The following is a 27,856-nucleotide window of genomic DNA, read 5'->3' as shown; positions in this document are numbered from 1 at the left end:
TGCACTTATCATTGCTGGACCAGGAAACTCTGAAGACTTACAAGATTGAAACGATGATATCCTTCAGTCAGGAAATACTATTATGCTGCTAATACTAGGCTGCGTGTACTCCGTATCCCAAGTAGACATGAATACAATGCTACAGCTGGCAGATACCAGTGTCGGTGTATGCTCAGTAGGAGCTCTAGAACACGCTGTAAAATAGTTCCTCTCCTGTTCCTGTGCATGTAGCACACATAAATTCAGGTGGGAGGTGATCTGAAGACACCAGTTTAAAACAAGCTGCACACAGTGCGATGAGGGCTGTGCACCCTCTCATCACGGCAGCCAGCCTACAACCGGGCTGTTTGTGGCACGGCTCCTGCAGCACGCCGCGGAGCGCTCCTCTCGCTGCCTCGCAGTCCCCTCGCTGCCCCCAGCTGCCAGCCGGATCAATGGGTTTTGCCCACTCATTTGCCCTTTGCCAAGGGTTTGGTTGACCTTTAAAAATGGAAAATCCTCCGTCTCCGACCTAAAAGTCCGCCACGAAGCCACGCGTTCTCGTCATTACTACTGACCACGGGCGCTAAGTGAGAGGACGTTCATCTCAGCGCTGCAAGGAGCGCCCACCGCCGCCCTCCCTCCGTCCTCACCCCGACTCGGGGCTGCGCCGACCCCTCCGACCGGCGACACGGCGCAGTCCGCTCCCCGAGGCAGGCACACCCGCACACCCTGGCGGCTAGGCTCCCCCACAGGCACCCCGCCGCCGGGACACCCGCCGCGAGGAGCGGGCGCTTCAAGCGGGACGGCCGCGAAGCCCGATTGGCTCGGCGCGCCGTCAATCATCCCGCCGGCGCTCGCGACTGCGGGCCTCGTCCTTTTCCCAACCCACCACCGCGGGGCGGGGCTCACGCGGCGGCCCTCGCCGCTGTGGGGGCGGGGGAGGGAGCGTTGTGCAAGCGGGCGCTTGCGAGCCCCGCGCCTGTGCCTAGGCACCTCCCGCCGGTCCCCTTCTCCCCGCTGCGAGCAGCCGGGGCCTCCCCCATGCGGGAGAGGAGAAGGCGGGAGCTGCTGGCCGGCCATACCCGGCGCCCGGCAAGCCGGAGCCGAGCCGCCGCCGCCGCGCCGCTTCTGCCGCATCTCCCCGCGGCGCGCTGAGCTCTGCCCGTCGCGCCGCCCCCTCCCTCAGTCTTTCCACCTCCACCCCGCCGCCTGTTTTATGTTTTTTTATTGTTTGTTTTTTTTTTTTTTTTTTTCGTCACCCCCTCACCTTCGGTTTTCATCCCGGCCGCGAGCAAAGTGTCTTCATGAGCGCAGAGGATGTCCGGGAAGCACTACAAGGGGCCTGAAGTCAGTTGTTGCATCAAATATTTCATCTTCGGCTTCAATGTCATCTTCTGGGTGAGTGGGCGCAACCCCCGGCCTCGCACCGCGGAGGTCGCGGCGGCTGCGGGGCGCCCGAGCGCGGCTGGCGCGTGACAGATGGGCGCGAGGCGGGCTGGGGGGGGGGGCGAGGCCCTCCGCGCCCCTCACGCTAGCGGCTAGCGGCGTGCCCGCGGCTCGTGCCGCTCCTCGGCCCTCCGAACGGCTTTTGTTGTAGGTGCCGAGAGTCTTTCTTGCTTCTCCCCCCCATTTTTTTTTCTTTCCCTCGCCCCCTTTTCCCCCAGCCCCCGACTGCTTTGTGGTAGGGGAGCAGCCAGGCGCGCAGGCCTGGGGAAGGGATGGATCCGTGGGGATATCGGCACTGAAATATGTATGTGCTGAACGCAAGAAATCAAAGCCTCAAGTTCTGCGAGAGGTGTCGTTGGCAGGAGCGGTTACACAATGCCGAGCTGTGCGTGGAACGGCGTTATTCTGCTCGGCCATCAGCACGGAGCGGTACCGGTAGGGGGGCAGCGGCTCAGCCGCCTGTTCCTGAGGGACGCTGCGCGCACCGCAGCCCCGTGTTGCCCCGTTTCAGCAGCGGGCATGGAGCAGCAGAGCCGTATGGCGGGATAGAACCCACGTAGATTAGCGCTTCTAGCATCTTCTCAGTTTGTTGGCTCTGAAGGAGAAGCGGCTTCTTTTGGGTGTAAATTCCAAATTTTGAAACCACAGTGTGAAGGTGTGAACGATTGATCTTGTGTGTGCATGGACGATGAGTTCTTAGCACTGCGTAGAACATGAAAGTTGGGTGAAGGCTCTTATGTGTGCAATCTCCTCTTTTCATGAGGCATTCCATTTAGCAGTAGCAAATGTGCATGAACTCCAGCAGGGTGAATGCCTTTCTAAGGTATAATGAAAATACGTTGGGTACATATTTGGTATATTGGCTTCTTTGGACTATAAAGGTGGTTTGGGTCAATTAAAAAAACAAACAAACAAAAAAGACCCACCACCACTGTTTTTTTTAATGAATGTAAGTGATGAAGAATGAAGGAGAGAAACCTTGCCAGTACCAAGCTTGCAATTATTACTTTGGTGTTTATCTGGCTAATAAGGACTTGTAGTTCACCTTATGTCTGTGTGCCTGGGAACTAGAGATGCCTGGTGTGGATGATTTGGAGGGACAAGATTTTTGATCAGTGACACTCTCACAGTGAAATGTCTTTCCTTAATCAAGGAGGTGTGTTGCTAAAATGAAGTTGGCTGCAGTTATGTGCCTTTATGTCAAAGTTTGCTTGACCTACGAATGAGTATCCTGACCCTCCTGTGCTGTGGTTTTATGATCTGCTCAAGTTTAATGTTCGAGTTTGCTGTGGCTCTCTTCCTTCATCTGTTTTTTCATTTTGATTCCCATGGTCATACACTGCTGAGAACACATATGTTTTTCAGGAGGGAGCAAGGCAGTGTGAGGACACATCTTGTGTGACGTGTCCTTGAACCAAAGAAGGAAGATAATGATGAAACACACATAAGTGTGTTATCTTGCTCCTCCAGGCACGCAATGCGATAGACGCCCTGTAACTTTGTTCACTTCATTCTCTGAAGGCAAATTTGCAGATGGTGGAAATAGGGAAGTGATATCTTCTTGGTACTTAGTGGCTGGTTGTTTTCTTATTCCTCTGTTGAGGCTGGCATGTGCAGCTTTTGCTTGGTGCAATGGAATGGGTTAAAGGAGATCTCGCTGGGCCACGTGGCTTTGTGCTGCTGGAGTGGTAATCCAATGACCTGAGCATATCGCCTGCTCTGCCATTTGCTTGCTGTGTGGCCCTTGCTTACAGATTACCTGTTTTGCAAAATGCAAATCGTCTGGTGTCCTTGGCTAAACATCATGAGATCCACGCTCAAAAAGCACTTTATATGACTTCAGTCATTTCTTCTGTTATCTTTTTATGAGGTAGCTGCATTCGTTACCATGGTGGGAAGTGAGACAGTGACTCTTGCAGAATATATTTTAAAGTTTTTATGGAATTAATAGTAATTGTTTAATATTCTATCATGAAACTGCGCCAGAAAAGCTGTAAAGAAAAATTGGAGGCTTGGATGTTCACAGAAAGTGAGCATCAAACATAGCCACTAATGTAGTCCTTATGGATAGATTGAAATGATAAAGAGGTCATTGCATTATCCCAGTGACACTCTCCTGGGGTCTTGTAGACATTTAGATATGTGGAACACCTTTGTTAAAACTTTTGAAGCTTTCTTATGTGCTGGTTTTAACATAACCTGTTAAAATTTTAATGAAAACAAATGGAAAAAATACCCTCTATTATGCATCATAAAACAATGGTCTAAAAATAAAGAGAACTGAGTTGGAAGAGTAATGGTTTTGACAAGAAAATTATCAGTGCCTTGAATAAAGAAATATTGTAGATCTGCTGAAATTTTGTGGGAAATAATTGCTTGCGTTTGTTAAATGGGAGGTATTACAACAATACAGAAATTGGGGACTTTGTATGCTGCGGAATATAGGCAAAATAAATATCAGATGTTTTTCTCAGTTTTTATTTTGTGCTAATATGTTATTTCTAAACATATAGGGGAATATATATATTTATATATATATATAAAGGGAAAAACCATGGCTGATCTGTTGGAATAATTAGTATGGAAAGTTGCACTCTAGTGCTCTGTCTTTAGTTGTGACTAAAGGAAAGGTGACACGATACTCTTATGGAGATAGTCGTTCTCCACCCCAGGCAACTTGCCCTTGTCTCTGCATCTCATAATGTTTTAGAAGAGAACTATATCCTCCAAGACTGTGGTAACTCGTGTTCTAGGCATACTTACCAATTTAATTTCTTTTTTTTTTTTGGCATCCAATGCTAGGAAGCAGGTAAATATACTGACAGTTCTTGTTTGGAGCTCTTTGAGGTTGTGGTGCTCTGTGGAAGTGCCTGCTTGGCATTTGCCAGTGTAATGTTTAGGAACTGAGACCAAATAGGCACAAATATATTGTGATGAAAAAGTAGAATTCAGTGTTTTGCTTTCCTTTCCGTTGCTCAGCTGCCATTGTGCTGATTGTTCATTAGGGCATGCTCCTGTGCTTTAACTTGGCCAGCATAATGCATACCTTTGTACGCTGGTGGAAGAGTCAGTGCTTTTCAGTCAGCCTTTATGTCTTTATCAGGGTGAATCATCATGTATTGTGAACTAGATAAGACCTGCATGCATAGTGCAAGTTAAAAGAAAACAACTGTATTGTTTACTTGCATTCTTTACTGACATATTTCCCCTCATCCCATGTAGTCGTCCATATAGAATGATGTCAAAGGTCTAATGCAAAAAATAAAAGTAGGTCGCCTTGCTTCTAGAAAGGCAAGAACCATTTCCCCTTCTTACCTTTCTACTTCTGTAAGACAGTTTTAAACTGACTTTTAGTTCCAAGAGGTGCTTTAAATTCCTTTCTGTGCTTTACTGTGCTTGATGGGATCTGTGAATATATACTTTCATTTAAATTAGAATTTCCACATCAGCTAGAAGTCACTGACCCTAACTTAGTAGGAACAATATATAGAAAGCATTGACTCCTCAGACTGCAACTTTTACTTTATCAGGTGATTCACTTGAAGTCATGCAGTGTGCTGCCATTATGACACATCAGAATATTGCAAGTCATGATTTGTATTTTAATTTGCTTGACATGTGCTGGTTTTGAGGGTAACTGTAGGGGGGTCTAGATAATCTCCTGAAGTACCAGAACATAGCAGAAAGAGAGCTGAATGAAGTTATGTGTGTTGTGGGAAAAGTGTTGGGAAAGTGTGCTGACCTTTGAGGACAAGAAATAGACTGTTTATTGAATTTTGTACATTGTTGGTAGTTTGTTTTCAAAGGGGCAGAAGATCATTTTCTCATGCCAGCTACTTTTCAGACATCCACAAAGGAAGTTTTTGTTATGTAATTTTGCCTTGCCACATTGGTTTAAAAAAAAAAAAAAAAAGTAAATCCACATAAGGCTTGTTCCATGTGGCCTTCAAATGCGTTCTGTAACACTTGATCTTTATATATTTGCTCTTTCAGTGGAAGTGAATGACATTCTGATCACGTCTCCCTCTCTCTACTCCCCCCCCCCTTCTTTTTTTTTTTTTTATAATCAGATTACTATTATTGTTACGCTTTTAAAATCTAATATCACCAGTGACTCGGAGAGCATTTCATAAATGGTCCTACCAGAAACAGAACGGTTCTTGTCTGGAGAAAATGTATGACTGTTTTGTAACATTGAAGGGTAGCAATGTACATTGTATGCATTGATAAAAATTGATGCATTGTTGTGAGTTTGGGAGCTCTGAATTGCTGGGTATGTCTTTGAGCAGACATAGCCCTTTAAATGCATACAGAAGCATGTGGTGTGCTCTGCTTTCCCTAGTAACTTTGTTACAGACCATATCATTGGTTATTGGGAAAGAATGACATGAGGAACATGGATGAAGCTGTCTCCTTCCTAAGTGTTTGTGCTGCTCAAACTAGTTGTTTATAAATATTTTATTGTTTTAAGCTCTTTTATGGTTGGGGGTTTGTAGAAGACTGAATAAGCCTAAGGACACCAGACTAAGAACTAGGGAAAAAGCACTGATTGTGGTTAATTGTGTAACTTACTGTGTTAGATTTCAACATACTTAACATTATTGGAACTATTAAATGCAGCTTACATAATTCTGCTGTACAGATGGATTTGGTAAATGTGTTTACCAGACTCCCACCTTGTTTCACCTGATGGCATATCTACTGCAGAGCACTGAGAATACATTTTGGATCTTCAGCGTTCCAGTCAGAGAAAAGCTGATGAGCAACATCCTGAGTATGTGCAGTGGCAGCACAGTACTTCAGCAAGTGAAACAGTTTATAATTTTTTCCTAATAAAGGTAGTAGGTCCATTTTGCAGAACGCTGAATCTGACTAAGAGGAGACTCAGGGAGTCTCCTTCTTTGGAGAAGAGGAGGCTCAAGTGAGACCTTCTTGCTCTCTTATAAGCTACCTGGAAAGGAAGCTGTGGTGAGGTGATGGTTGGCCTCTTCTCCCATGTAACTAGCAATAGGACTAGGAGGAATGGCCTCAAGTTGCTCCAGGGGAAGTTCAGGTTGGAGATCAGGAAAAAAATTCTTCTCCAAGAGTGGTCACGTGCTGGAGTGGGCTGCCCAGGGGGTGGTGGAGTCACTGTCCCTGGAGGCTTTCTGGGAGCGTTTAGATGTTGTACTGAAGAACGTGGTGTAGTAGGAAATGTTGGTGCTAGGTAGATGGTTGGACTGGATGATCTTGGAGGTCTTTTTCAACCTTGGTGATTCTATGATTCAGTGAAAGTAAACATACCATCCTAATTCACTAAGATAACCTCTTTGTGATAGGCTCTTCAATAATATATTTATTGTGTATGTGCATACTCAACTACTCCATATGATACAAAGGCACACAGGGAAAGCAAGCAGCTGCTATGCTGTGGAAGAAGGTGGATTTTGAGCCCATATCAGGTACTGCAAATAGATATAGGGGTAATTTTCAAATTGATTTTTTTTTCTTTTGTCTTATGTGGTGTATGGGAACTGCTGAGTCACGGCCTGAACCTCTGATTGATCACCTAAGGTGAGCCATGAGTCAGGCACAGGAGCGCAGGTGAAGGCAATTCAGCTGTGCTGCTGGAAGGGCTGGAGCCTGGCTCCTCCTCTCCTAGACCCATTGAAGAGCTGACTGCCAGTGGGGAAGGATCTCTTCTGGAGATCCTTCCTCTGGAGTTTTGCATTGAGCCCAGGACGCGGGTAAGCTTTATATCTATTCTCTTTTTATTATTATAATCTGCTTTGCCAAACTCTCTTGTTTATTGCATAATTATAACATCTTTATATTCATTGACTATACACGTGGGAAGTGGAAATAAGAAAAATGCGAGGAACTTCCATCTTCTCCAGTGCAGAGGAGTTTCCAAGTATGCATTCTGTTTTTAAACACCCTTACATTTATTTCCTCAGATTACAATAATCCTGAAGTACTTCTGTACTTTTTAGCAAAATTTAATCTCTATTCCTTAAACTCTGTAAGATGCAGTAGGTAGTAGTTCATAGGGGATGATACTTAAGTTACAATTAGTGAAATACTTCCAGGATACTTTCCTTCAAGTTCCCTTGCTACAAATAGACTTCTTGTAGATAGAACATTATAGAATGTTTTTGACACCGAGGTCACTACTGTCTAGAAATCCAGAGCATCATTAAATGCTCACAGTAGGTAGGTACCTCAGCAATTTCTACTCCCATAAAGCAAGGGCACAAACCAGTGAAGATCTGCTATGGGCATTTGGAATATTGTTTTGCTTCCAGTTAAAATTTTTTGACCCAAAGAAATATGACCTAATTCTGCCAGGCAGGGATTTTCAGTCTGAAGTATAATCCTATAGGGTAAGTTCAGCATTATACTTTGTGTTGCCCAAAATATGTAGCACATTTCTCAAATACATGGCTAACAGCCTGTCAGCAGGACTCTAACTGTTTTATTGATATAGGCAGTAGTGAAGAGCTGAGCAATTCAGGAGTTAACCCAGCTCTGCAGTGACCCTTAGTAGTGACCCTGAAGTGACTGTCACCATTAACCACAGAGGTGCATTCCAGTAAAGGAAATTGGCTTCAACTCTTCTAAATACATGACTTCATGGTTAGGATTTTGTAGCAACTTTGTATTTAAACACTTTTTTTCATATTTTTTTCCAATATTAAAACTTAGAAAATATTGCAGTAATGCAAGAAAGAATTAAAAAAAAAAAAAAAAAAAAAAATTGTGTTTTTTTTTTTGTTTGTTTGTTTTGTTTTTCCTAATGTATTGAGATGCAATCTAGCATACTTTTATAGTGCGAGGTCCAGGAAAACATAGATTTTTCTCTACTGTTTTGAGGCCTAATTTATTTTCTATTGTACTATTGTACAAGTTTGGAAAACATCCCATTTCTTGTGAGTTTGCTGCTGCTCCTGCCAAAAAAATATGTTCCCTGTTGGCTCCCTGTGGATGTGGATTTCCACTGATTTCAGCAGGACTTTGCACAAGCAGAAGGGTGGGTTGGGATGGCTGTCACTGTTGCCTCAGTGCCCTGTACGTGGCTGCTTCTGTAACCAAATCTACAGCCATTCACCTTCCCCTTTACTCTCACATTTAATAATGTCACTGACACACTGGGGTTTGCAGTCAAGGGAGCTTGATTTGGTATCAAACTCTGACTCAGTGTGATCTCATATAACCTCCAGATGGCCTGACTTGTGGAGATGCTCAGAACAGTCAGCTCCCACTCCTTCAGCTGTAGGAAACAAATGAGGCAAATGGCAGTAGCAGTGTTTATCTTAAGACACATCAATCTCCACCTTCAGCTAATGTTTCAACTTTCCAGTTGCTTTCCTCTGGACAGCATTTAGAATAAGCACTTCAGCACACGCAGAGGATCTTATGAATGAACTGTCAATTTCCCACAGAACTGGGGAAAAATCAATATGCCTCTTCCCAGCCTTGAAAATCCCTAGTGAAGGCTCCATTACATCAAATAATATTGAAAATCATTTCAAGCAAAGTTCCTGATGTGTGGTGATAGAGGACTTTTAGTCTTTTTGCAACAAGGCAAATACATATTAAGAAAACTGCTTATTCTGTACCTGTTACTGTCTGGTTTTCTCAACCGCCGTACTGCTTGCACAAAAATCAAAGGACCGTAGCAGCTTTTTCCTAAATATGTTGGGTTTTTTTTTTCTTTTTTCCCTTAAGAGGCAAGAAAAACTGTGCCTAGAAGTGACTGGTGATTTTTTTTTCTTTCTTTTTTTTTTTTTTTTTTGTATATTGTATTCAAAGAAAAAAGTAGAGGGAAACTAAATGCCTTTAGATATGACTTATTTTGGGTTTGTAGAGGCTTCTATTTTGCTGACTATAATGTCAAGGAGTTAAAACCTTTTGTTTATCTACTATCGTATACTCAGTAGCTTGTCCTCTTGTTACAGGGTAATGAATGTGGTATAAATGAAATTGCAAGGTTGCTTGCAGTAATTCAGCCTACTGGGTGTTTCCTAGCATTAGTGGCTTACTCTTAATGAGAGTCCAGTTTAATTTAGTTTGATTTAGGCACAAGTCTTCTGTGATGCAAAAATGTTACTTTGCATCAGGACTCTTTCTCTGTACGAAGAGGGCAGATTCTCTCAACCAAGCTTTGGTGTCCTAAGCAAAGATGCAGCAGTACTGTGAGAGGTGGCACTCCTAGCGCATCTCCCAGCTGTCATTTTGTCAGAGCCTGCAGCACAGGTTCTCCCTGTTGGACATCTTTGCTTTGTGTACATATGCATAAGAAGTGCATTTATCTTTCTGAGAGCAGGTTCTCTGTTTTTCCCTCCCACTGAATTGCATGTCTTCTGCAGCGTTTTGTTTTCCTGCCTGTAATGTGAACTCAGTGTGAACTTAAAAGCAAGCGTACAGCTTCATCACATACTTCTCTGATTTCTTTTCCTTCCTGTAAATGTTATTCCAAACACTGCTCCTCTGTAATAAGGTACTTCATTGGAGCGGTCTCCTGGAAGGGGTGGCAAATGATCTGCTCTCTGAAGAGCAGGGGATGTTTGTCATCATTATCAATTTCTGAGTGTCTTTTTTGATGGCTCTGTCGCAAACAGGTTAATAAGTATTGAATGGTGGGAAATACGTAGTGAGCATGTAGCAAGGTATGAGTATATATGTATGCGCACATACTTTATATAGAGAATTTACTGTGCGTACATATGGAGGAAACAAAAATATTGACTTATAAGAGCAGAAATTTATTGACCCATGTGCCTAAAAGCAGGACTTAAAGAGACTGGAAGCTTATCTAACTTCTGTTACCTGGAAAGAAGGCCTTTTTGTGCTATCTTCCACTGGCTGTATTCTACTCTTCTGCTGCTCCAGAGCAGCAGGAAGCTCTGAGATGGTCATTAGTGGTGTTCCTGTTTCAGTCGCACGGGGCTGAGTATGGCTGAAGAGCACTACTTTCCTTTCTATATAAGCAATCTTATTTGTCTTCAAATATTTCCTATTGTTCTGAAGATAGACGAAACCCCTGCTTGGGATCTGGAATTTCGTAGTTACATCTGAATCAAGACTTCATGATACAAAATCTTCTTCCATGCTAGTGACTAGTGTACTTGACATAAGGACATAAGCCACTTACATTTTTATGTGATTTAGATCCTTGATGCACTCTGCTTTCCTTCTCTTTTCTGAAAGTAGCTCATAAATAGAAGCAGTTAATAGGTTTGTATTTTAAAGGAAACCCAGTATCGGTTTTGATGAGAGACTGAAGGGTTCTTGACAATGTAGTAGGTAAGTTGCAGCTCTCATCTGGCCTTTCTTGTTTTCTGTTGTAGTCTTTTCCTGTCCCCCAGTGATGCATGAGCCTATCAGCTGTGCTGCAGAGGTGCTAAACTGACAGAGGCAAAGGGACAGCTGTGAGGAACAGAAGCTGTTGCTATCAGCTTTCCCTGCCCAAAAATTGTGTACGTAGGTGAGGTTTCCAGTGAACTCATTCTCATCCAGAATTTCATGGATATTTTGCCTAGGAAATGACGTCAAAGTTGCAGTCAACTCCATCTCTACCTGCAGTTTGTTTATCTGTAGCAGCTGATTACTTCATGAATAGATTATGAAGCCTCTTGTGAGTATCTGATTGATGTTGGTTTTGCCCTCCTTTCAGTTTGTGATCCACTCCAGCTTTCAGTCAGAGGCTATTCTCACTGTTGCCTTCCCCTATTGTCTGTGCTGGTTTTTATTCCTTTTTCCTGGAGCCCAAATGTCAGCTGGGTTCTGTGCTCTCAGCCCTCAGGAGCCCCTATACAATCAATATGATGCTCTGAGAGGCCTTTTTATGGGTGCTGCTTGCTGACTCTTACTTGGTCCAGCCAGAAGTCAGCAGGAAAGTGGCAGGAAGTAACAAATAGCACTAGCTTTTTTGATATCCTTTTATAAGACGATTTCTCTTACTTGACAAACGGCTTGTTTTATGATAAATTGCCTTTTTTCAATGTGATACCTAAGCATCTCCTTCTGAAACAGCAAGCCTCAGTGTTGGTGCAAGACCTCCCAGATAGTGCCTTACGGGTAGTGTTTCCTTAGTTGATGTTAATCCACAAGCCTGATGATATCAAAGCAGTACCCACTGTTCTGGCTCTGATGTAAAGAATTTCACATTTTAGCTTCATGAACAATTGCTGCAGGTCTCGGCTTGCATCAGGTGAGGTGGAATGGATGGGGCTGTGGCAGAGACTGTAAGATTTGAGGAGCATATTGTCCTTTTTTATTTGTTTGCTTTTTATAGCACGTGGAAAGGCTTTGAAGCTCAGAGTCACGGTGATGTTGCTTGTTCAGTAAAGGGCAGAAATTAAAAAAGGCTGTTTGCTGCTCTTATGCCTCTTAGATGCATCCTAAGTAAGTCCAAAATATGGAGCTGTCAGCTTCAGCAAGATCTGTTATTTATTTAGATCTTAGCGTATAAGGGTCAGATTTTCATTTTCTCTAAAAGGCAGCTTTATACCAATCTGCCTGCGTACCCTGTTCTTAAAATGCCTGCAGACTACATTGATAAAGCAGGGTAGAGCAATACTGCAGTTGTGGTGTCAAATTTTGGTGTGAGTACATTTAGACTTTAGGGAGTTCTAAGGTGCTTATAGGCTGAAGGGCTGGACTTTGTCTCCATTGTGGGGTGGAACTGGACTTCTGTATAAGTGATGGGGAGAAAAAGAGGCTTGTAACTTCTCACAGGGTGAGCAGAAGTGCAGAACTCTCCATGTCTTGATCATAACACAGAAGGTATTTAACTTTGAGAATGTAATCTTGTAGAAGTTGTAAGGTAGTCATATTCTGCCTGAATGAAACCTATTATTCCACCTCCATGCTGCCTTCAGGGTAGATGTTTCTTTGCATTTACTGGTATCATGGTGCCACTTAGGGAGCTCTCTCTCACTATTTCACTCTGTTTTGCTAATAGGACTTTATCCTAGTTTAAAAAGTCTCTATCTTGGAGCAAAACAAAACCAACCAAACACAAAAAGACAAACCAAAATAAATATGTATGTGAAAACATTTCAGAATTCGCAGAAAACAAACAGTGGATCAATTACTAAGTGCCTTCCCTTTCCCTCATCCACTTCCTGATGTAGTATTAATTTTGAATGAGCCTCCTGCGTAGCTTGCTTTCATCCACTTAGGGTGTAGAACACAAAGGCTTTCAGCACTGTAAATACTTGGGGCCTTGTCCTCTGCGTAAGAGCAACTCCTGTGGACTTCAATAGGAATCACTTGGTGGCAGCTGCATAATGAGACCCTTGCTTTTCAAGCAGTGTTTTGTTTTTTTTTTTTTTTTTTTTAAAGGAAATATTAAAGGAGGAGGTGGGAGGAAAGCTGCAAGAGATCCTCCAAAGAAAACATGGGAAAAAACTTTGGAAAGAGCTGAAGCTCTTACTTTGCTCTGCTTAAGTAGTTAGGAGCAGACCAAATGGATAACAAGCTAGTGTAACCAAAAAAACTCTGTCACAAGCAGGGGAACCTGACAGGCATTTCTGCTGGTTTATGTCTCAGAGTAAGTACCCATCTGACCATCCTGATCTTTTAAATGAAAACTTGTCCTTGGTAACAAGAGCTACATGTGAACCTAATACCTGTAGTGCTGAGAGAATGTAGCTGTTGAAGCAGACTGTTCTATGTTCTCTAGTTTCGAAGTTACGTGCTTGTGTGAAATAGCTTTACATACTCTGGACTATCACTTAACGCTGTTTTCTGCAGGCTTTGTTCCTTCCCACTGGTCTGGACAGCAACTTTGCCATGGCTGTTGTTTTTGTTGTTTTTTTTTTTTTTTTTTTTAAATTAGTACAGTATTGAGTACTGAATCGGGCTTTTGCCAAAAGTGTATGTAATAGCAGCAAATTCATGGTAAGTCTGTGTCCAACGGAGCTACTAATGCCCATCTGTTAAGTACCACTACTTATGTGGTCTACCATTAGCCACATAAGAAATCACCACGTTTTATTAATGGCTTCTGAACTTTAACAACATCTTAGGCTAAAGATAATGGCTTCTGCATGAAATACGTTCCACTGCTGCTAATGGTGTTTGAGTAAGCTAACGTGGCAAATAAAAGAATTTCTGTAAACAAAGCATAAAAGTCGCTATGTATATAAATCAAACCTGAAAACCAGTTTGTAGCTGAATGGAAGCTGAACATCTCAGAGTAGTTTTGGTTATATTTAGGTGATTGATAGAGAAAATGGAAAAACAGTCTGTCTAAAAGCAGGACTTGATGAATACTGCATTTGACTTCTGCTGTTGGATTGTATTGTCCTGTAGTTTGTGGTGGAACAGTATGTGTAGATGGTGTTTACTAATAGCAATAGTTGCAATACTACTAAAAAACAAAACAAAAACCCAAACACAAAACAGCAACAGGACAGGAAAGCCAGCCTTTCTTTTTTGCTTTTAAGGAAAGCTTTAAAGAAGTATAAATCTGATTCCTGTTGAGTGTGTGTGTGTGTGTGTATACATAAAACAAAACACAAAATAAAAGCAGGGTTAACATTCCTTCCTTTTAAACTGGTCATATCACCAAGAGAGATCAAGAAATTATTTGGGCTGCTGAACTAAATCCTTAATCTACTGATGTCAGACATCTCCAAACATATCATTAACCTACAGATCCAAAAATTGCTTCAAGGTTTTGGAGAGGTGCTGAGCCTTGCCTTTTGATCAAGTTCTATGCAAGGAAGCTTCCTGAGGGCAAGAATCCTGCTTTTCTCTCTCTAGAGTGTGAAGAAACATTATCTCAGTGCACCAACAACTCTATCAAACAAGCTGAGGAGAATTTTTAATAATAAGGAATTGAAAAAATGTTTCTGTGAAAGTCAATTGTATGGTCTTGATTCTGTTAACTTTGCATGTTGACAAATTAAGGAAAGTGTTCTAAGTATTTATTTATGGACTGTGTACTGAATGATAAGAAAGATGTAGTGAAAAGAAAACTTTTGAAATATTTTTCATTTGAAGTTCTGTCTGATGTGAAGGCAATTTGGAGGTCTTACATTTTAGTCAAAGAAGGCAGTTAGGACAGTGTATCTGCCAGCAGAAACAACTTGAACAGTTTGAGTTCAGTGTAAGATGCAGCTTCATAAAGGAGCTGAGGGGCTAGTGAAGAGTAAGATGGGAGAAAATGCATTGGTCAGAGTGAGGATGGGACCTCTGGGAGCTGCTAAACCATTTTGCTGCTGAAACAACCACCTGGTCTAACTGCCTTGAATGAAAGCTTTGTGGCTTTGTGCAGGTATTGTTTATGTCAAACGCTGTCCCTGCAATGAATATTTGACATAATTGGTAATTTCTATGGATAGACCAACATCTAAAAAAGCAACGAACAATCAAAGAATCACAGAACAATTTGTGTCAGAAAAGTCCTTAAAGATCATGAAGTTCCAACCCCCCTGTCATGGGCAGGGTTGTCACCCACTACATCAGGCTTCCCAAAACCCCACCAGCCTGGCCTTGAATGCCTTCAGAGACGGGGCATCCACAGCTTCTCTGTCTCAGTGCTCTTGAAGGGAAGAATTTCTTCCTCGTGTCTAACCTGAATCTACCCTCTTTTATTTTAAAACTACTGGTCCTTGTCCTGTCACCACTCTCCCTTATAAACAACGTGTTTTTCCTTTGAAAATATCTCACCTTAATTAGCTATTAAGTCTGTGGGTAGGTTGTCTTCCCCTGTTGTTCTCAAGATCTTTAACTCTGAATTTATCAGTAACACCTTAGACCAATCCCAGACTGAGTTAGGAAAGCCTCAATGGTGAAAGGTGTGTTGAAATCTGAAGATGATATTGATCTGGAAACGGAATTATTAATATGGTTAAGGATGCCTGGTATAACACACTGTGAGTGTGCCTAGAATGGCATTTCCAGTGTACTTCACTGAAGGCTGGTGAAGTTCCACTCTTTTCTTACTTTCTTGAGCTTTGGGGTGAATGTGCAAGTATCTAATACAAATTCTTCTTTCTGGCTCAGCCTGAGCTAATACCAGCAGTTCAGACTTCACAGTTGGTCTCTGTAAACTACTATGAAATTTCAAAATGAATTCTCAGTGTTCAGAATGAGAACTGGGTGGGGTTATGAAAGTGTTGTTTGTGAACTGTTCGTAACAGTTTATCATCACTGGTAAAGAAACCAGAAGAAGTAACAGCTGAAGTTTCAAAGTGAGTATTGGGAGTCATTTTGTGTGCTTAATTAAAGGCGGCTTTGACATTGGCAAAATTACACTACTTTAATAAGAATATATAAAATAATTACACATTCATTGAAATTCAGATATAGTTATAATTATTAATTAATGTTTTGCCTTCAAGAAAAGACATTTTGCATTTAAAATAAAAATTCATGAATTTTGATGAGATGTAAGAATGAAAACTTGCACAAGGCTGAACAGAACAGTTGTTTTGAAGCTTTTTTTGGATTATCTGCTGTGAGCTGCCCTGATTGAGCTTCTCTTCTTGCTTCACTCCACTCTACTGCTAAAAGTTAGCTTGAAACATTTCCTGATAAAGAAATGAACTAAGAGCTTTGAAGAGTGGCCAGTGGGAGATACCTGGTGAGAAGTGTTAGGACAAGGCAGACAGGTAGTGATAAAACTCAGAGAATATGCTCTGACTCTTCAGCCTTTCAGAGCCAGAGTTAGGATATTTGTATTTGGTGTCTCTTGATTGATTTTAATTTGTGAATTTTTCCAGTTGCCCCTTAAATCTCTAACTTCATGAAATACATGGCATCCAGTTATTAGTTGTAGTTTTTCTCTGTTGGGATTGGCTTATTTTAGGGAGAGTTGGAACACCAACAAGCGTGTAATAGAGCATTCTGTGGATTATAGTTTATTAACTTTGAATATATCGACCTACCCTTTTGAAACTGCAGTGGAAGTCTTGCATCTGAAAAAAATGCGACTTGAAACACCTTTTCTCTCAGCCCTGACTTTTCCATACAATACCACTGAGAAAAGAATGTTGGATGCTTTCCTTTTCAGTAGTTCGGATGGCTGAATTACAAATGTTGGAGGCGTATAAAGCCAAGTAAGTGTGCCAGTCCAAAGGAACTGCAGCTGGATGTCACAGCTGAAAAAGCTTGCTGCTGGGAAGAAGAGTTCAAAGTCTGCAGATGGTGACCTAGTTGGATCTTTACACAGCTCCTCCAGTTGTTATGAATTAACCATTTTAAGACCAGGGTATATTTAACAGCAATATATGCAGTATCTGCTCTTGTGCCTTGGTAATAAATAGTTTTTCTGTTAGTAGTTTTTAATGTAGGTTTGTAGTTGCCAACACTTCTGTCCTTTTTCATCCACTTGTTGCCTTGCCCACCAGAGGGAAGAAATGAGCAAGCCTACACCACCAAAATTATTTTATTCTGCCACCAGTTATGGTGGATACTTATTAAATAATAAAATTGTATGGTGAGAGATGAAAACTTGGTGATAGACAAGTGAATCTGAAGGGTATTCTTAGGTGGGCACCAGATTATTCCCTTCTTTCATAATTATTTTGAAGATTCTCTATTATTACTATGTAAAAGCTCAGCCATGTCATCTGTCCAGTGTTTTGGAAAGAAAACTAGTACATACATAGTTGGCAATACATAGTTGGCAGTCAGTTTAGTTAAGCACTTTGGCTGTTTCACAGATTTGTAAGCATCTGTGTTGCAGTTTTGTTTATGTAGTACAAATTTCCTTTATTCAGCACTGTTTCAAACTTGCCTGTTCTTAATGTCTCGTTTAAACCTGCACATTATAATCCATTATGCTCTGATTTAAGTCTACTTTTCTGAAGCAGAAGCTTTAGACAGAACAATTTTTGTTTAAATATATCTTCTTGGGTGAAAGGAACGTAGCTCTGTTTATGCTTAAAGTTTGCCTTTCTTCTCTGTTGTTGTGATAATTGTCACTGTTTAGCAAACAGGGAGTCCTGAACCAGCATCTTTGCTGCCTGATAGTGGTACAGGGGTTCTGAGCAAAGTGGAAAGCTTGTGCTTTGTCTTGGCCCTGAGGAGGTATGTAAACATACTTGTGGATTTTGGGAAGAAATGTCTAGGCTGTCTCCAAAGCAGAGACTGGTGTCATGCAGGGTACGATACTGAGGTGTTGCATGCGGTGATTTGGTGGTCAGAAGGGACAGTGAACTCATTGGTGTTGTATAGGTATGACATCCTGAAGCCCACAAGGTTGTATTGTAGCATGAGTGTATTCTTCAATCAAGACAAATTTGTAGAAGTCATTTTACATTATACCACAGCATTTGACATCTGATGTAAGCAAGTTACACTTGTTTGCTTGCACAATATCTGTGGGAGGGGAGGAATAACAGAAGTGGCATAGATGATTACTTCTATCTGGCTGAACAAAGAGGAGGCAAGGACTTGATTATCTGATGGTATATGCTTTTAGAAAAAAAAAAAAGTTCCTTTAAAGTGAGCTGACTGCAAAGGTGGAAGATGCAGTTCAGATTTAAGCTAGTTACTAGCCTTGGGGAAAAAAAAATCAATGATAAAACCAAGCTTACAGAGTGTTGAGACTATCTGTTTCACTGAGAAAAGTGCTTCTGAGTAACTTTGAAAGTTCTTGTTCCCAGGTCCACGGTCTGATCCCAGCAGGAATTGAATTTCCAGGTAAATAACATTTTAATCTGAATTCCTGTTCCTGTAGGAAGCCTTTGCTTACGAGCATAGACCTGAGTAAACAGTTTAGGAGCTGTTCAAGCTGATGTCTTTTTTTATTTGCTGCATGGGATCTGTTTTAGAGCTACTTCAGTGAAAACTTGGACAATAGAACAAAACACTTTAAAGCTTACCATTTAAAGGCATGTTATTTCGTTTAGCTGGCAGGGTTTGGTGGTTGGTTTTTGTTCTTAATTTTTTTTTTCTGAGGGGTTTTCTTTTTTCTTTTTGATTTCCTCTCCACCTTTGGAGCTTGATGTGTAACTGTTTTGCATCATAACCTGCTCTGCACTGTAATAGATTCTGTTGAATGAGAAACAAACTGACCTTTGCAAGTTAGATTTAATGGTTGAGATTAGATGTAATTCCAAAGGTGCAGTTGCTGGAATATGTGGTTCCTATTAGCACTGATAATATCCAGTGTAAGCAGTATACTTTAAGATGTTAAATTTCTTTCTTTCTTTTTTTTTCCTGGTTCTGTTTTCCTGCTTCCAAGGAATGCTGAGGAGCTTTTGCTCTTGCCAGCCAAAATCTGTTTTTGTAGCGAGGGGTCCCTGCTGGGGAAATCTTTTCCTGCTATCTTTCTTCTCCCCACAGGGTAGTGGGCATAAGGACTGCCCTCCTGTCTGCTCTGCTGACAGCCACGCGTTCTCTGCTGCTTGCTGCAGCAGCTGCTGCTCCTCAGCCTGACTCAGAGAGCATAAATTAAAATACAAAGGTCTCCCGTGGCCACTCTTGGCTGACACCGCAATGGCAAATCCAGGCCTTCTACATCATCTTCACTTGGCTTTCCTTCTTTTTCTGAAGGATTTCCTCTGCGTTTACATCAGTCACTGTCGTAATGCTGGGTTGAATAGGTGCAGCAATCCAGTCACTTCAAATGGTTTATGTACTTGAGTGTCTGAGCAGTTTGTAGAGAAAAGAATTATCAACGTGGGTTTCATCAGAAGCTCAAATCCTTTTCCTTTTCATAATTTCTGGAAAAACAGACTATTTTTGTTCTTTTTATGTATGCTAAGATACGGGCCCGATTTCCTTCCGCTCTCCCCATGAGATCATGTAGAGTTTTAGAAACAGAACCATTACATTGCCATTGTGTGCCAGTGACTGAAGGCACAGCAGTGAGTGGAGTCTTTTCTCTGATAGAGCTCTATTTTCTTAAGGCTTGATATCTTACACTGTTTATATAGAGCATCTCTAACTCCTACAGGGCAGAGGGGGATATGTGATGGGGGGGTGGAATGCGCCGAGGTTGGTTATGTGGGTTTCCTGAGCAAGCTGTGTATATGGGTTTTGGCAGCAAGTGGGGCTCTTTTTAGATATGTTTTATCCTGTATGTCTCAAACTTAGTTTGAGTTAGTAGTAGATGTTCTTTGGTTCAGCATACTTGTATGTTAGGGTACTGTATCACTGTACTGTAAGTGGTACAGTAAGAGAATAACTTGAAAAGGTTTTTTTCAGAACTTTTTCTTTAATGAAGCTAAGCACAGCCATCAATTTTATTTATTGTAAAGACTTATTTAGGGTTGAGCTGGACAAGGGTGGACTTCAAGCACTTAGAAAACCTCCCTAGAAATTCCTAGAAATGCCTTTTTGCATTGTGGAGGAAGAGTCCTAATTTGCAGGGCTTAGTTCAGAGGAAAAAGAATTAGGCAAAACTTGCAAAAGTATCAGAAGCTGTGACAATCATCAAAAACAACTATGGACTGAAGGAGGCTGATAGGAATTTCTCATTGATAATGCAGTATGCTGAAGTCCATGTTGTATGCTAATTACTGATTTCTGGATGATGTGAGTGATCTTTGAAAACTTTCCTTGTTTTAAAGCTGTTCTCTAACAATATCACCGTAGTTGTGGAAGTTGTATAAGCATGCAGTAATATTTGGAAATAATTATGGGACCAACCATGAAATTGCTATTATATCTACCAGTTTAACTTAACAAGAACAAAATGCCATTACTACCTTCATAATCAGATTTATTTTAATGACTTTGAACAAAATACCTCTGGAGTCAACTGCTGAGTGCTTTAACTGCTTCCTTGCTGCTTAATGAAACAGTGGCCTCACCAGACTGCCTGTTGTTGTGGTACTGCTCCTTGGGCTCAGTTTCCATTCCCCCTCTCACATATTAGTTATCTGGAACGCCTTCATTGATGCCTACTGCAGCTACATGCAATACAGTACTTAGGTGTATGCAAAATAAGCAGGGTCGATGTTCACATTTCTTTATTCAGTTTTCACATGTGATGGCAGATACAGAGGCTCAGAAAGTTCTCTTTTTAAAGCTCGACACTGAGGTGAATGGTCTTCTAAGACCAGTGGAAAATTGCTGCTGCTATTTTTCTCAGAGTCCCTTGGGTGTAGTTAATTAATTTTAAAGAAGCGTGTGTGGGGGGAATTCTTTCACAGAACCTTCTTGAGTCTTTGACTGTTAACAAATTAATTTTACAGCATTTTTCACTTCCTACAGTGATTTCAATTAATATTCAGTGACCACTGCTCAGAGTAGGATTACACTGTTGCAAGGTTAGATGGGGAGGAGCTGATTACTCTTGCTCAGTTTGAGCGATTCACTAAATAGATTGAAATGGTTTAGGATAAAGCTGTTACTGAGGTTTCTTTGTGTCTTTCCTCATGTCTGAAACCAATGAACAAATGCCAATAATCCTGATAATTCTCCTGAATGAATACATATGCTATCTCATTTAGTCATACTTAATATTCTGCATTGTGAAAGCCTAAAAATTAAACCTAAGCTTAGAACCCTACCATCTCCTCTCCTCTCTTTCCCCCCCCCCCCCCTTTTTTTTTTTTCTCCACACTTGTGTTGCTTTAAAATGTGTTAATTTTTTTAAAATATAATTGATTTTAAAGCTCTGGGGAGGGAGGTAGCAGGACTGGGACTTGCTCCTGCTGCTCCTTTTATCTTGCTAATAGGGCTACTGTGAGCTACCTTGCTGGTGAGGCAAGAGGACAAGATTGAGCAAGCGAGCTTTGTTACATGAAAACAAACAAACAAACACACTTTTGTGTGTGCTTTCTTTTCTTAAGGAAATTTAATATTATTTGCACACTGATATCCTGTATCTCTATGCCAGGTACATCAGGATGAGTGGGAGAGCGAGTGTCTGTGCCACATCCTTGCAGAGAAACAGTGGCAGGATAGTTCTGTAGGTCTTGATAGCTCTTTCCTGGGAACCCCACACCATTCCAACCATGCCAGGTCTCTGATGTGAACTTGCCAGCTAGCACTTGAATTGAGTAAGTTGCTCTTTATTAGCTATTCATCTAGAGAGTTGCTGTTTTAACAGACTATTGCTATGTTATGTTTTGTTTTTCTTCTTTAAACAGCAAACTTTCACCTGGAGAGAACGAGAAATACTGTGTGCACTGTCTTTCTGACTGTGGTGATACAAAGGCATGTAGATTTCTGCATAATGATGATCAGCCCAAATCAGTTTTGTGATAGGAAAAAGTGTAAGTGTGGTGAGACACCCAAGAAGATTGCCAAGAACTCATAAATTTAGCTGTAGGAATCATACCATTTCTGTCAGCTGGTAATGTCTTTTTGTCTCTGAAATTGTATCATCTTTGAACACATTTTTGTGTACCAGTTCTGCTGGACTTTCTTTTGGGTTCAGAAGATTGGCTTTTATATAAAGCTCCTTCCTGTTCTCCCTTGGCTGATTAAATAACATTTCTCTGAACTTTTGACATAGCTTTGTTTGTGTTATCTGTTAAAGGTGAGGAAGAGGACTGAGCAGTGTGTCTGCATCCTTTTCCTACTTAATACCGTGGCTAACAAAACAGATGTCGAGAGGTCATGAGGGCACCTGCCTTTGATGTTCTCTTTTGCAGGCTAGAAAATCAGGAGTGGTACCTGAAGTACTTGGTGGACTGTACTTGCCTGCTGTTACACTGAGATTTGTAAAGGCTGTAGAAGCAATATAAATAGCTTTCTTTTTCAGGCAATATTCATTCCGCCCTCAGCTGTGACCAGTGCACTTCTGTTACAGCTCACTGTCTAATATGAGCTGAAGAGACTCTTTAGCAGTAGCTCAGAGTCAGAAAGGGAGTGCGTAGTTGTAGTATAGAATTCATTATTCTGGAAAATGATACTGGTATGATCCAGCTGACAGTTTTTAGGCTTGCTGGCATGGTCCTACAACACAGGATGCTTTGTTCATTTAATATTGTGCTAGGAGATTGCCATGCTGTCAGGCAGGCTGACTGTGAGGTTTTGATTTTTGTTATGCTTGATTTGGGTTAGTGGTACTTGCCTATGTTGCCTGAGGGTACTACTGCAGGTGCTGTTCATGGCAGATAAATGTGCTTTTCCTTCTCACCTGGCATATTCTTGTAATGCCATTCCAAGTGTAATAATAAAAAGCAAATTATTAAAAATATTATCTTGTGGTTTGGCATCTTGGTTTTCTTCTCCAAAACAAGAATTCTTTTGAAGCTAGTGGGATTTTGAGAGCTTTTTGAGAAAGAATAGACAGTGTTTTTTCTCTTTAAGACTGACCTGCTCACCTTTTGCTGGACCCTGTCTATTTTTAAAGGAAACCTGGGAAACAACTGCTTCAGGATACTGAAAAGAATTGTTCAAAAGGGTCATTTGCTCTGTTCTGTTTCCTCATTATCCTCCTGTGGTGAAGCTTGGCTTGGTCTGCGTGTTAAGAAGAAGTTACTCTGACTAACTCTCTTACAGGCTATAGATAATCAAGGTGAAAACTTGCCTAGTAATTTGTAAAGTTTTGGACTGGAGTAACAGGCTTTGGTTTGGTGTGACTTGCTTTGCTCAGAGTTTGATAGGCTTTGCAGATATCTGACTGGTACAAATACACTTGCATTAAGAATGTATTTTTTTTCTTGGCATCAAAACAACGTATATTTTCTCACTGAAGCTCCTCCTTGCAGTTGTTAAAAGCACCGTATTTCAGAGGTGCTCATGGAAGAACAAAACTTGGTTAGTTTTGAGCGGTTACTGGAAAACTAACACTGTGCTCCAAAATACGAGCTGTGAATTCTTCGCTCTGGTGAGTGAAATATGGCTGGTGTGACCTAGTTTATTTGCATATTTAACTTGCTAGATACTTTTTGTCTTTTTTGCATGTTTCCTAGGAAACAAGTGCCCTGGTGTAGTAGAGAACAGTTATTGTATGGAGAATGCTGCATGTCTAGAAGCATTGTTCTTCTGTTGGTGAAAGGCTGTAAAGGGAAAAGAGCAGGAGTTTTTGAAAGCATCTTTATCGACCAGAACAGCACAAGGGTGTGTCTTTTCACTCGGCTGTGCAGCACCCTTATGCATTTATATTTTCTTCAGCAGCGGTATCTATGTTTCTGGCTGTAATAGCTGCTATGGTGAAACTAGTGTATCTGCTCCTGTTCCAGACATACTAAAAGAAACTGATGGTTTCTTTAGTAATGGTGACTTGTTTCTCATCCACACTGAGCAACTTGTAAATATATATTTGTAGCAGCATTTTATTTTGAATTACCTGGAATGGTAATAGCAATACAGAGCAATACAGAATATGGGGTGAGAGTGAACTTGTTGAAATGGTATTCATGTCAGTGAAGTAGCTGAAGGACGGGGAGAGGATGACAAAAAAAAAAAAGTAAAAGCTATTATTTTCCATTTGTCATTCAGTTGGTGGTGTTGTTTAGCTCAGTGTTTGTTGTTGACACATTAAAAGGGATAGGCATAGTTGTTGCAATGCTAAAGTTGATGCAGTGAGAGTGAAGGAGTGATTTGGAGGTGGTAATCCTGGTTGAACTGTATGATCAACTAATGAGAACGGGTGGGAAGAGTGAAGCTGAGTTTGAGGAGACCCCTTCCTTTCTTCTCCAGTTTGCTTAGTATCTGTGAGCTTTTGGTAGTGTGTGACAGAGGAGGCGAGTTCTTGGATTTGAAAGTACAGTGCAATTTCTTTTTGCACTGTAGCTTCAAAAGCTCTCATGGAGGGACCTCTGATCCATGGTGCATATTGCATAAAGCTGTATCTTTTGTAATTTGTAACTTCATCTGTTTGAAGAAGTTGAGTGTGTGTAGCACGCGATGACAATCTCTCAATGACATCCCTCACAGATACCTGAATTGTGTTCTGCAGGCAGTGTCGCTTTGGTTGCTATGGCTCGCTGTGGGTGGGCTGTTTGCACCTTTATGTTTTGATATTTATTTCTTGCTGTTGTTTCAGGCTTTAATAGCTATCCTTCTGATCTTTTTCCTTTTCTCTCAGTCCACAGTGCCTTGAAAAGGGAATGGTTCAGTGAGGAGATGAGTCTGTGTAACTCCATGATTCTCTGCCAGAGCTTTATTTTGCAGGATTTTATTCAGCCCCTGCCCTCAGGGAAGGTTAGGCTGCTAATAGCAGTGTATTATCATGAGGCTTCTGGAAAGGTGAGCTAAATAAGGGGATGTGGTAGGGGATGGAGCTTGTGTTGTTGTTACTGCTTTTGGATTTGTAATTCAGCTGAGCTAATTCTGTAACTGTATTTGCCAGTAATGTGGATATAATGCACACTTATTGTTTTCCTCCAAGGGTTATATCTTTCAAAAGTCTCAGTACCTTTTGATAATAAACCGCACTGAAGGCATATATGAGGCTTCAAAAATCTTGTAGAAGACTTTTTAAAGTAAAACTGTAAAGTTCTGAAATAACCAGTGAGTATTGAGACTGTGCCTTCAGTGCAAGAACTGGAGGTAAAGGCAGGATGAAGCAGGGTGGCTGAGCAAAGAGCCAGCTTAGTGCATTCCAGTGTAGAGACACATCCACCCAGCTGTGGCAAGGACTGCTAGGCCATAAGACCATAAAGCCACCAATCTGTGATGCCAGGCTGCTGCAGGAGGTTGAAGAGAGCTCTTCCAAGTTATGCCAAGAGGGGGAATTGCTTTTTGGTAGCTGCTGCCTCGTTTGTTACTGATCATTACACTTGGGCAGAGCAAGAAAATGGTGAACCACAGAGCTTTCAGCCTTGCTCTGAGCAGATAGTCACAGCTGTTTGAAAGGTTGCTCTTAGAAGGATGTGTGACATGCATCGATGATTGTGTGACCTGGTGACATTCTGACACTTCTGTATTTCACTTGGCACTCTTAGCACAGTCCTAAATTTTACTCCCAAGTTTTCCTGTTTAATTATGGGGTAGTCATGATATGGTCATCTCCATGGTGCCTTGCAAGGCCAAAATATATTGAGAGACGTGTTTTATGCCATTGCACTCTTCACTGGTTACTAATGAAAATGATCAAATTGAAGCCGAATTTGAAGACATGATTGTTATTTGTAGAATTCCTGTAAGGGAATGATAAAGATTCTTGTAAAAGCAGCTGCACTTTATGTGTTCTTAACCTCTGGTGAGAGCTGTGTGCCCATGGAACTGTTGATGTTATTGGCTGATGTGCACACCCAGCAAGAGTTTCCCAGCTAGACTTTATAGTAGGCAAACAACTTCAAGTTTCAGCGCAGAACATAAGTCCCTAATTTTCACACAATTGTAACATCCAAAGTAGTTTTTTCAGCTCATAAGACTGAAAAGAGAGGGACAAAAAATAGGTCTGTGCATCAGATCTCTTTAAACAGTGAAATATTTAGATTGCATGACCTAAGCTAATAAGCTGTAGTTGAATTGTCCCTTTGCATAGTACATATTCAGCACGTGAATGAACGAACCAGTCATGAGAAGATGCTGATGAGCTTGCTGTTTCTCAACAACTGTAGGAGAGTATTGGCAAGAACTCAATGCTCTGACTACCCACGGGTGCACTGACTAAATGATGAGGCCAATCAAGCATGTGGCAGGGAGGATCTTCCTTCTTAGTCCAAGATAAGCTAAAGCCTTTGAATAGCGACCTTGGCAAACTGAAGCATGCCACGTGTACAATAAGGCTCTGTTCAGAAGGTACATTCGTTAACATTGTTGCAAGCTGATTTCTTTCAAAATGTTTAATGCCCTCTCCTGCCCAAACTCAGTGCTTCCTTCCATAGTCTTGTCTTCTTGCCACTTTCCAGAGCAGTTGGAAAGGAGGTTGTGGACGATTGTAACAAATGAGGTTGTAACTTCTGTCTATTTAGTACAATTTCCCATCTGTTCAATCTTCAGTACCTTATTTATTGATTTCACTTCTCTGGTGTGGGTTTTCTTTTAATAACAGTGCATGCAGTGCACATTCACTGCTGCTCTCAGAGCATTTTTATGCAAGTATGAGTATTTTGTAGTTCAGTCTATTTGAAGTGCTTGTGTAAAGTGGTGTTTGTGTACGTGAATACAGAGCACTAGCTCTCTTCTGTGGAACAACCAAATGTGGCACTTTGGATGCGATCTGTGCAACAATAGAAAATATGCATGGAAAGGTCTTAAGAGTTCATTACATGACCAGAGCATCTGGTCGTTGTTATTTGAATCAATTCTTCTAATGAAAGCCAAACTTGCAGAGGAGTTGTTGCTTTGTATGTTCTTCATGTTAGCTGTTCCACAGTGCTGTCTAAAACTCTGATGCAGCATTCACACTTGCATAAAAATTACAACTGAATCTAGTTTCAGTATGCCTTTCATCATACGCTCAATAATGTGAATGTAGGAAACTATTCAAATACTTTTTTTTTTTCTATTTTAAAGAAATTCCACTTAAAAGATCTGCGCTATGTCTCTGGGTAGAAAGGGACAGATCTGCACATAAAGTGCAGATCCAGTCCAAATGTCATTCCACTCTGTTGGTATTATCACAGCATGTTTTCTGTTTGCTTCCCATTCCCTTTGTTACTTACTGCAGCTTTATAAGGGAAAGCAAAATTAACTTCTGCGGGCTGTTTCTGTGAGTTGTCTTCATGTTCTGTATTCCTAGGGAGTGTGGAGAAGTGAGCTGCACTCTTGGAAATGTAGGAAAGGGTGTTGTAGCAGCTGTGCTGTTAGTGGGTTTTAATAGCATGTAGTGAATTGGATGTGACAGTGCATGCTAGAGATTACCTTCCTTGCTGGGATTCCCTTTGGCATAGATATTGTGGTGATAGGAGAAGCAGAAAAGAAGGACTCTTCCCAAGTGTGCTGACTCTGTTTTCCTCACCACTGATGACTGTGGTCTGTTCATCAAAACTTTAGTTACACTAAGTGCTGCATGTGCTTCTGGATCATCGTCAAGTATATTCTAGTCCCTGTAGAAGAGATATGCAAGAAAGCAATGAGGTGTGAATGATGGCTGGTGCTTTATTTTGAAATACTTGGTTATTACAGCTCTTTAGTTGCTAATCTCCATGCAGTAATACTGTGTTTTGTGGTGCTTCCAGGAGATCCCTGAATTAGAGTCTGTAACTCTTTGAAGAGTAAAACAGAAAATCCTGCTCCTTTTAATAATTCTTAGGCTGTTTTGAGAAGCCTCTTTTAGTTCTAGAATGATTGCAGCATCAGCTGGGTGTAATATGAAGTGACTGGCTGTCTTGGTGGTAGATCTGGTAGAAATTCTTATCCCTGTCTTTGCTGTGCTCATCCAGCATCTGCTGGCAGGAGACACTGTTAATTGTACTGACATAAATGTTTGACAGCCCTCTAAGCTTAATGGTGAAATGACATAGGCTGCAAACAGATACTTAAAGCTTTTTTTTTTTTTTTTTTTTTTTTTTTTTTTGCTTATATGTGTTCGATTTCCTTAAAAAACAACAACAGCAAAACATAATTCACAGTTCCAGTTTAGAGAATAGAGATGTGCTAGCGCCTTGAGGAAGAAACAGCCTCTGTCCCT

The 27,856-nt window shown here is 41.3% G+C and overlaps 1 protein-coding gene across 1 annotated transcript in view; it reads left to right on the top strand.

The window, feature by feature from the left end:
* Positions 1 to 1,108: 1,108 nt before the first annotated feature.
* Positions 1,109 to 27,856, top strand: part of TSPAN5 (tetraspanin 5) — a 79,662-nt gene continuing 52,914 nt past the window's right edge. The window contains exon 1 of the mRNA XM_042871566.1: positions 1,109 to 1,380. Within this exon, the coding sequence (XP_042727500.1) occupies positions 1,300 to 1,380 (81 nt within the window). The 5' untranslated portion in view covers positions 1,109 to 1,299. The remainder of the gene's footprint in view (positions 1,381 to 27,856) is intronic.

Source organism: Lagopus leucura, unplaced genomic scaffold (genome assembly GCF_019238085.1).
Source record: "Lagopus leucura isolate 7727_CA_CO unplaced genomic scaffold, USGS_WTPT01 Super-Scaffold_100004, whole genome shotgun sequence".
Lineage (NCBI taxonomy): Eukaryota > Metazoa > Chordata > Aves > Galliformes > Phasianidae > Lagopus > Lagopus leucura.
Note: the sequence above shows the minus strand (reverse complement) of the source record. Positions and strands in the feature narration are given on the sequence as shown.